At 41.1% G+C, this 10645-nt stretch overlaps 1 protein-coding gene across 2 annotated transcripts in view; it reads right to left on the bottom strand.

Annotated features, from left to right (window-relative positions):
- LOC148677677 (protein NSUN7-like) overlaps positions 1-10645 on the bottom strand; it is a 55900-nt gene continuing 45255 nt past the window's right edge. For both annotated transcript variants that reach the window (XM_088623556.1, XM_088623547.1), the window contains 2 exons: positions 10517-10640; positions 1-929 (listed from right to left, as the gene is read on the bottom strand). In XM_088623556.1, the coding sequence (XP_088479682.1) occupies positions 315-929; positions 10517-10640 (739 nt within the window). In that variant the 3' untranslated portion in view covers positions 1-314. The remainder of the gene's footprint in view (positions 930-10516; positions 10641-10645) is intronic.

Below are 10645 nucleotides of genomic sequence, written 5' to 3'. Positions count from 1 at the left end.
TTAACACCGATTACATTTTAATCAATAAAACACGAAATACAGTATACTGTGACATGTAAAAAGCTCTCTGGGATACCCACTGCAGTCTGTTAAGCCAGACCCAGATGTGCACACATCGATCAGCAGAAGGACAATGCCTGATGCTGCTGTACCTAACTTTTTAGGTTCAACACTGCTAAAATCGTAGACCGCAAATACGAAAGAATCCATCGTGCTCTCCGGTGCAGAATATTTTAATGCGGCTGTGAAATAAAGTAGGGAAGAGTCTCTGGAATAGCCAGCGTCCCGGGTCCTGATCGCCAGCCTTCGCACTGTCACAGCCAGGGCCGCGGATGCAGGACCACCCCGGACCGGAGCGCCTCCCTGTGGCGGCTGACGCTCAGGGAGGACGGGCTGAGGGAGATCTGGGAGTGGCCGCTGGTTCCCTTCCACCGGAAGAACGAGAGAGGGAGCGGGCTCCGGCTTTGGCCGCAGCCCGGGAACATGACGGGCGGGAGGACCAGCTCCACCGGCTTCAGCGCGGACGCCCTCTCCTCCGGCCGGGCCCTGGGGGGGTGGGCTCGTCTCTCGGGCGGCCGGCCGGCAGGGGAAGGCTTGCTCCCGTTCTTCTTGGCGGGGAGGCTGGAGGGGGTGGGCTTGGGGGTCCGCGCGCGCTGGCCGGCCCGGAGCAGGGCGTGGCTGCTGGTGCACGCCTTGGCGGGGAGGAGGAGGGAGGAGGAGGAGGAGGAAGAGGGGGTCGTCTTCCGCTCTCGGCTGAGGAACTCCGCGATCCGGGCCTGGCTGGCGCTGGCCGAGGAGGAGGGCAGCACGGAGGCCTTGGCCTTCCTCCGCTCCTTCTTCGCCGGCTTCCCCGTATCGATGCCTTCCAGCAGGCCTTTCGCTGCAGCCCGAGCCAATACGTCCTTGACAGTGACCGTCTGTGAGCTGTCCTGCAAAGTACGAAAGGGGACAGTCAACCAATATCCATCCAACTCGTGGCACATATTATACTTGGAGCGACCCATTTTACACATACAGTAGACTTGCACTTTACACGGTCAATTCCTGACACAGCACATACACCCAAAATTGCGTATGAGCAGAACACCGCCTTTGACCCTCCTATTCCCCTCCTAAAATACACAAATCAATCGTGTTAGTATGTAACTTAAAGTTTTATGAAAACACAAATACCTCAAATAAGGTACTGTACAGTGTACAAAATAGATCAAATAAAATGTAATAATAAAATAATGCTTAGCTCTCGCGAATAGCCTTCTCTCTGTCTCTGATTGCACAAATCTGATTTCAAAATCTTGACTTTTTTTTACTCCAAATCAGGCACTTTTTCGTGACTTCCCTTTCCCCTTTGTACTTTGTCCCATCGACGGTGATGCCGCTCGATAAAGCACTGGTAGGTTGTAGGTTATAGCTCAGGTGCATGCCACACCAGATTTGAACTTGAGGTTATTTAATTTTTCATTTATTTTTTCGGCGCCGACGGCGCATATATACGAATTCTCGTAAAAAAAGATTTTGGAGTCGACTGTACTTCTATCGTGGGAGGAACACAAAATGCGGACCAGACAATGACTCATTCGGGAAGAAGACCAGGCACCTAACCAGCTGAACTGTTCTCCAGCCAGCTCGGGTGAAGTGAATTTAGCACAGGGGGAAAAATCTTGAGCTGTCACCTGTGGTGAGTAGTGGTTAAGAGTGCTGGGTTCAAATCCTGGGTGGGGAGAGGATGCACAGATCACTCCAGGAAAATGCCAGTGTACAGGACTTGTTGGATAGAAGTGCCAGCCAAATAAATTCACAACAATTAAAGGCTATAGTGAAAAAGGAGGGACATAATCCCATCCCGATACTATGTTGAAGTCAAATAACTTTACCCAAATGAATACTGTCACATGACAAGAGAACCTCACATTCCCCAGCTGTGCAGTAAGATAAGTCATGTTTTAATTTCTTTAAACAAAGGTTAAATTAAACATCTTTTAAAGTTTAGATCCACAGCCTTCTAAGAAATCTTTGATCTTGAGTGAGAAAGCAATTTCCATTAGTTTCTTGGGATAAGTATAGGAATACCCATTAATCCATATGTCTTAGTGCTCATATTTCTCCAGTATTATGATGATGATTATGATCACATCACGATTTACAAAGCTTACAAACATCACTGCGACTTTTGATTTCTCCTTCACATTAAGTCTGCGACAAGATGCCCACACTCCCAAGATGTTGATCATTTCAAACACTTGTGATAGGAGTCCTGCTAATGCATTCAAGTCCTGTGTTATAAAAAGCCTCGTCCATTACCAAAGGGGGAATTAAATTCCAGCCCTTTCAGTCTAGTCTAGTGCACATACTTGGTTCAGACAGCTGCTTAATTGCATAACTGAATTAATTATTAAGGAATCAAGCAGTGAATTCTACACTGGAACAGATTGGAAATGTCATCCGAGTGCAGTAAAGACTCAACTGTTCCAGTCCACTTCCATCTCTAGTGTCCTGGGTTAGAGTTTATTTTTGTAGCACCTGCTCAAGCTGTTAAAATGAGAACCAAGGGATTCTTCACACCCAAAGCTTTAAAACAAATCTTTGGGAATTTGCAGATGTTCCGCTTGGCTCTTTGCGGCTCTGTGCCAATTTGATTACAAGACGACGCCAACGGGCTTCAAAACAAAACCTCTTTTCTCAACGCATTTATCTGCTGGCTAACATCTTATCATCAGCCGAAGGTCCGCTGGAGAGGAACACCAAAATTCCCTTTCTATAGTAGACTCACATCTAAGCGACATCAAGAGTTTGGGTGATAGGAGCCGGGTGTGTATAAAAATATTGAAAAACGGTCTACAGCTGGTCATAAGAACTCTTCTTATTTTAGTGAGAGAAGGTCTATAGGATGCCGACAGCCTCAGATGTGGTCAAATAATCAAGGAACCCCCCCAAAAAAATACTGAACAAGCGTGACAAGCCCTAGGGTTTCTCTCATTTTCAACATTTCATATGATCACACGTCCTAAAAAATTCTCACCGTTATCAGTGTGACAGCCCTCATAAGAAGCATTCATCCATCGTCAGTGACAAATTCAGCCCTGGACAGACTTGGTTTGGTCGGCCCTACTGTATATTCGCAGTCCGGTGAGAAAATGGATTGGATCCAGGTCTGTTACCAGCAGATTGAACCGTGTGTAGAGTGGTTATCTTGATGATGAGAACTCAGGAGAACCGCCTGCTTTAAAGACACAAGACGCGACAGCGCCATTTTCCAGGTATGCCAACTCGTAAATGAAAAGGTTTGCTCTCGTGCAAAGATGAAAGCCACATTGTCGTTATCCAATTTTGACTGAATTTGCCAGGAATTTAATATGCAGGACCCCAGAGGGCAATTTCCTGCCCTGGGCATTCATTTAAAATCCAACAAAATGAGCTGCTCTAAAGAGCAACAGTGATTTGATAGCCATAATCCCTCTGAGGCAACCCACTGATATTCACAAGAGGCAAAATGAAATTGTGTCACAGGTACAAGAATAGATTGCTCTTTTTCCATTTTGGCTTGAAAATGATTTAAGTGCTTTTTCAATCATATGCATTAAAAAATACATTATTACTGAATGAGTTTATTTATTGCCCAGGTTTGCTTGAATTAAATTCTAACACGAGGAGGACCGGGGAAATAGAAATAATTTCATGCATTCAGCGTGACTTCTGCTGACTGCAGGGCACAATCACTCTTTATAACAGCACACTTTTTAAAATGGACCTATTTAAAATGGCCTGGCAGTTCTGTTTTCATATGTAAAACATGTTTTTTTTTGTTTTTTAAGCCATTCCTGATGTTGGGAAATGTACATGTGCTTTCCTTGCAGCTCAAGCTGTGAATGGCTAGTTTTCTGGAGTTTTGCTTATTGATTACAAAATTCACCAGTTACATGCACAACCACAGTTACCTGAACCAGAACATTAGCCAGCACATCTAGTTCTGTAATACACCCAATGAGAATGGCTGCTGAACAGAATACAGAACAGGCTATCCCACCACGATACTGACCGCTAATGAGATCCTTAGAATAATTAGCTACTAACAATTGAACAGAATAAATGAGCTTAATGATCATTTATAACCTAAGTTCTTAATTTTCTTACAAGCTTGTATTGCTTCAGGAGGAGACCACAGATGTTACTACACTTTTAGTCTAACTGGAGACCCCTCCGTTTATTAATTTAGATTAATCAGCATAATGAATTTACTGTACCTACAGCAGGTCATATGTGTTCAATTAAACAGATATTGAATGCATGTCCTACGATTTTTTTGTCATTTTCCCGATACCAACTTTGAAAATATGTTGCAGTTGAACAAGTGTTTAGATTTTTTTTTGAGACTCGGTATAGTAAATTGAAAGACAGTGCAGAGAAAGAAACGTGTTCCGTTTTGTAATAGAAACTGATTTAAAATTGAATAACAGGACACTGACATATATCTTTTAATGAGTGGTGACCGCATTTTTTTAGAAATGGAGAAAGCCTACCGGGTTCCCACTTCAAGTGTTGTACAAAATAACAGAGTTTGAAAGTGACATGTTGTGAAGTGAACGGCCATTCTCCTCCACACCACACAAAAGCGCACTTGAAAGTTTTTTACTTTTCAGAAACCTGCATAATTGATAAACAGTAAAAGGGAGAGGGAGGGTAGCTGTGGAGTGCTAGTCTGAACGAGATATTTAAAGTGAATCTGCTGACAGTAACGCTTGGAGACAGAGCATTGAATAATTCATCGATTCTACCCACTTGCACCGTTTGCTTGGTAGGGGCAGATGCATTACAAAAATGTAACTCTTGGGCTAACAAAAACAAGCCCAGTTAATGCGGCTCAGAACAGGAGAAATTATTTCACACCTGTCAGTTTACCATGGAACAAAGGATCTGATTGAACAAAGTACCGACTGTTGATTCTCTTCCTAAAATTAGGTTTACTCCATCAACATGCATGTTTAGGAAGTCTATTCATGATTTTATACTCTAGTATTCTATAGTAAATACTTTCTTTTTGTAGGCTTAGAGGGTTAACATTATTTTAATCTGCAAACAAATAACATTCCTAAATCTGCCAGCAATACTTTTACACACAACGTAAAATGATGTGTATTATTTCCCAATTGGCATCATAATTGGAACAAAATGACATCAAATCTCAACTGAAATTTGAATTTAAATGCTGCTTATTACAAAATATTATGCACGATATTGTACAAACAATCTAAAATAAGGAAGTAAAGAATTATCTTTGAGAGAATACAAAATAAGCATTTTTAATTCCACATCACTTCCAACCCACTGAAAAGCCAGTGGACAACTGGCTCCAGCAGGTCACAGTCTTCTAGTTGTCCGTAAAGCTCACCCAAGAGAACCCCATGGCCCTCGAGGGCAGGAAATGCGAATTTCTTCAGAGAACCAAGCTTTTTATGCAGGGCACATAAAACATTAGTCCTTGCAAGAGGACACTAGATTTAATGATGTCTTTAACCTCTAAACACCCTCACTCCTCCTCCGTCTCCAGGGAAGGAGGATCAGGGTAAAAGGGGGCCTGCTGAAGAGGCAGCTGTCCCTTTCAAGTCACTGTGTGATCACTGCTAGAGCTCCTCAGTTTGGAACTAGCTTTTTTCTCAGTAAGTATGAAGCACAACCAGCATTGCTTGTTCTAGTTAAGACTATTTTGTAATCTGAACAGTTTACAGCATGATGGGGGGGTTCGGTATGGTTTATGATCTTAATTCCAAAACTGAACTATTTCCTGCCTCAAATTGTCATTAAAATGATTATCAAGAACCACTTCCAGCAAGAAGCAACACCATTCATTCATGTCTCATTATTGATTAAAAGGAGCACTACGAAGGCATACTAAAACAAATATTGTTCAAAAGCTGTAGTCTGAATATGAAACTCATCTGAAATTATTGCCACTATACAGCGAGCAGGTAATCAGGGAAACATTTTTCTAAGTCTGGTGATACATCTGGTCAAGTGATAACAGTGGAGTCTACAATATTCAATATGAATAATTGTTTTCTATAGTTTGTACTATTCTGTCAATAAATGAAATACGAGAAACAAATACAGTACCTTGTAAGACGATATTTTTGATTAAAACTTGAATGCTCAAACTAAGCAGTTAAATGTCAGCTAAAAGTGCAAATGAAATGTATATAGAACTTATTCAATATTTTTACTCTTCTTTACAGAGCATTTCACTCATTGACAGAGGACCAACCTGCAAAACTCTACATTTTGTTGCTGTCTCCTCCTTGCGAACATGACACTTTCAAGTAGAACTTTATGTTTCAAACCTAGTTGTAGCTAGCTGGTAGTATGATAGTAAAGGTACAGTAGTTTGACTCTCAAAGAAAATGAGAACATTATAATTTGAATAAATATTCAAGCCCTTTTGTTGCAGCATCCTTAAAATCAGTTCAGGCGCAAAACATTTGTTTGCATCTCTTTTTGTATATTACCTCAGATACTGTAGATACGGAATTTCGAGCCACAATTCACATAGTGAAACAACAGATCGACCACAAAGACCATGGAGATTTTGAAACAAAACTGGGATAAATGTGGTAGAAAAACACACATCTGGAGGTTTACTGATCTCGTTGAGTACAGTGGATCCAACCATTAAGAAGTGGGTATATATACAGTATAACCTAGACTCTACCTAGATCAAGCCAATCTCCCAAACCACAAGGAAGCCACAATGAAGCCACCAGTGATTTTGAAAGATTCACAAAGTTCTGTGTCTGAGATGGTCACTAATTATGCATCATCAATATTTTGGTCTCCATATAAAGCTGTATGGGTAAGTTGCAAGAATGAAGCCTTTACTGAAAAAGACTCGTCTTACATCTTTTACATCTTATACCACAAGGTATTGCATTGCCTCCATGATTCAGTGATTCCAAAAACTGGTATGTCAGTAAGATGTTGGGGGTTGGTGAACAACTTGTACTTTTTATACTTTTCTATACTTGTGTTACAGAAAGAACACGTACTCTATGCATACCCAAAACACAAAAGACCTTATATCCAAGTAATGAAGCAACTTCCCTTAAATTTCATTGTAAAAATGTCGCTGAACTAATGTTATCTAGATAAGACTTACTACAGTTCAGGGTATTCCAGGTTCTACCAGTTAAAGGTTCATGCATATAAGTTAGCTACCTGTATAACGTCATCCTTCTGAGCCAATTTGCATGTACAAACATGACAAAGCCAATATATAAATAGCTGTGTTCATCTTAAGTCCAGGTTGCTTCACAATAGTGTATGTTACAGTTGTTAAGTTATAAATGAAGTCAAATCTAGGTTACATTTATATTAAGTATACATAGTAGATAAAATAACTTTAATATGGCAACCATTTCGAAAGCATTTGGACCCTTTGATGAAAGAACTAAAACAGAAGACGACTGTATTCTGTCCTGAGGTGACCCTAATGCTTTTTTACTCTGAAAGCTTTTTGGAAATGCTGGAAAAAACATCATCCTCACAGATCAGTACTGCTTTCAGTGGAATTACTGAAAAATCCCCTGAAGAACTTCTGAAGTGCCGGGTGGATGAGTTAGCTGACCTCCTACAGCCTTTAATTCTGTCTAATGCTTGACTTGTCAGAAACTCCTGTCTGATGCCCTTGTACAGCTGAGCTCAAATCACAGCTTGTTGTGCCGATGTATAGAAATCTATAGTCTATAGTATAGTCTGCTCCAATCTGCTAAACAAGCCGTATATCTGTACAACGAAAGTTTGCAAAGAAAGTGAGATGATCCAACTGGACTGGTGAGTTAGTATTTCTAGTGTATTACATATATATATACAGTGCCTTGCGAAAGTATTCGGCCCCCTTGAACTTTTCAACCTTTTGCCACATTTCAGGCTTCAAACATAAAGATATAAATTTTTTATTTTATGTGAAGAATCACCACGAGTGGGACACAATTGTGAAGTGGAACGAAATCTATTGGATTTTTGAAACTTTTTTAACTAATAAAAAAATGAAAAGTGGGGCGTGCAAAATTATTCGGCCCCCTTGCGTTAATACTTTGTAGAGCCACCTTTTGCTGCGATTACAGCTGCAAGTCGCTTGGGGTATGTCTCTATCAGTTTTGCACATCGAGAGACTGAAATTCTTGCCCATTCTTCCTTGCAAAACCGCTCGAGCTCAGTGAGGTTGGATGGAGAGCGTTTGTGAACAGCAGTTTTCAGCTCTTTCCACAGATTCTCGATTGGATTCAGGTCTGGACTTTGACTTGGCCATTCAAACACCTGGATATGTTTATTTGTGAACCATTCCTTTGTAGATTTTGCTGTATGTTTGGGATCATTGTCTTGTTGGAAGATAAATCTCCGTCCCAGTTTCAGGTCTTTTGCAGACTCCAACAGGTTTTCATCCAGAATGGTCCTGTATTTGGCTGCATCCATCTTCCCCTCAATTTTAACCATCTTCCCCGTCCCTGCTGAAGAAAAGCAGGCCCAAACCATGATGCTGCCACCACCATGTTTGACAGTGGGGATGGTGTGTTGAGGGTGATGAGCTGTGTTGCTTTTACGCCAAACATATCGTTTTGCATTGTGGCCAAAAAGTTCGATTTTGGTTTCATCTGACCAGAGCACCTTCTTCCACATGTTTGGGGTGTCTCCCAGGTGGCTTGTGGCAAACTTTAGACGAGACTTTTTATGGATATCTTTGAGAAATGGCTTTCTTCTTGCCACTGTTCCATAAAGGCCAGATTTGTGCAGTGTAAGACTGATTGTTGTCCTATGGACAGACTCTCCCACCTCAGCTGTAGTTCTCTGCAGTTCATCCAGAGTGATCATGGGCCTCTTGGCTGCATCTCTGATCAGTCTTCTCCTTGTCTGAGCTGAAAGTTTAGAGGGACGGCCAGGTCTTGGTAGATTTGCAGTGGTCTGATACTCCTTCCATTTCAAGATGATCGCTTGCACAGTGCTCCTTGGGATGTTTGAAGCTTGGGAAATCTTTTTGTATCCAAATCCGGCTTTAAACTTCTCCACAACAGTATTACGGACCTGCCTGGTGTGTTCCTTGGTCTTCATGATGCTCTCTGCGCTTTCAACAGAACCTTGAGACTATCACAGAGCAGGTGCATTTATACAGAGACTTGATTACACACAGGTGGATTCTATTTATCACCATCAGTCATTTAGGACAACATTGGATCATTCAGAGATCCTCGCTGAACTTCTGGAGTGAGTTTGCTGCACTGAAAGTAAAGGGGCCGAATAATTTTGCACGCCCCACTTTTCATTTTTTTATTAGTTAAAAAAGTTTCAAAAATCCAATAGATTTCGTTCCACTTCACAATTGTGTCCCACTTGTTGGTGATTCTTCACATAAAATAAAAAATTTATATCTTTATGTTTGAATCCTGAAATGTGGCAAAAGGTTGAAAAGTTCAAGGGGGCCGAATACTTTCGCAAGGCACTTTATATTATAGTATATTATAGTATCTATCAGCAAATTATCTAATTATACATTTTTTTTCAAGCCATTTTCAAACTTGGGATGTCTGGATATACGATATATAATACGAAATATGGCTGGCTCTGTGCAATGCTTTTAAGATTACAGTATGATAATTTGTACTTTTTTTCAGCATGACTGTTTCTGTAACTCTCCATATTTTATATGTTTTTGTGCCTATCTTTTTTCAGATATGAATAAAAATGGAGTGCGTGAAGTTTACTGAAAAGTGATTTGTGTTCAAGGGGAAAGGTTATGGAAATGTAAATAAAACACCTCTTTAGTTCACTGTCAGTTTTCACAGCCTTAATCCCCCGGAAACAACACAAAACGTGACCTGGCTGGTTCCCATAGATGTCTAGGGATCATTATTCAGTCACGCTTCATATTTTTAAAGCTTGAGGGGAACACACAATGCATGCCTTCAAAACATGCCACATTTATTAAACGGTTAGATCAGGAGAGATCACTTCTCTCAAACCCATAAAGAAATTATATTTTTTATTGTAAAATACAAATGCTAAAATGTTCAGCTCATGGATGTAAAAAACAGACTGCTTCTCGGATTTCCACTTGGGGGAAAAAAACTCTCTTTCTATATTACACAGTAGGTTTTTGACTTATATTTATGTGCTTTGCTCTATGCTGATATGTTATGCTCTCCAAAATCATTTTAGAAATTTCCCTACCGTTTGACTAGCACCTGATCCTGTATTTTAAGATCTATACTGAACTCTGCGCATGACACACTTATAGGTCCTTTTTTATTTAAAACATACGTAAAATGCGCACATTTTAAACCCCGTATACAGCAATGCAAGTTAAAGAAATGAGAAGGTACCAGGCAGATTAAACACAGAACACTTGGTTCAGTAAGTGACAGCCTAGGACAGGTTTGGAAACACTCCCCCAGGATGTCTGAGGTATACATGTACAGAATGTGCTCTCAGGGGAACAACCTGTAAGCCTGTAAAGCTGAGAGGAGTCTTCACTCACCTCTCTCGTCAGCACGGCGATGAAACAGCCATTGGCCCTCTCGCATGGCCCCAGCCTGAAGTAGTTTTCTCTGGCGTTGTCGACCTCTGACATGCAGCACAGAGGCAGGACAGGAGGGCTAAGTCTGTT

Source organism: Lepisosteus platostomus, chromosome 1 (genome assembly GCF_059453375.1).
Source record: "Lepisosteus platostomus isolate fLepPlt1 chromosome 1, fLepPlt1.hap1, whole genome shotgun sequence".
Lineage (NCBI taxonomy): Eukaryota > Metazoa > Chordata > Actinopteri > Semionotiformes > Lepisosteidae > Lepisosteus > Lepisosteus platostomus.
This window is presented reverse-complemented; position numbering and strand designations above follow the sequence as displayed.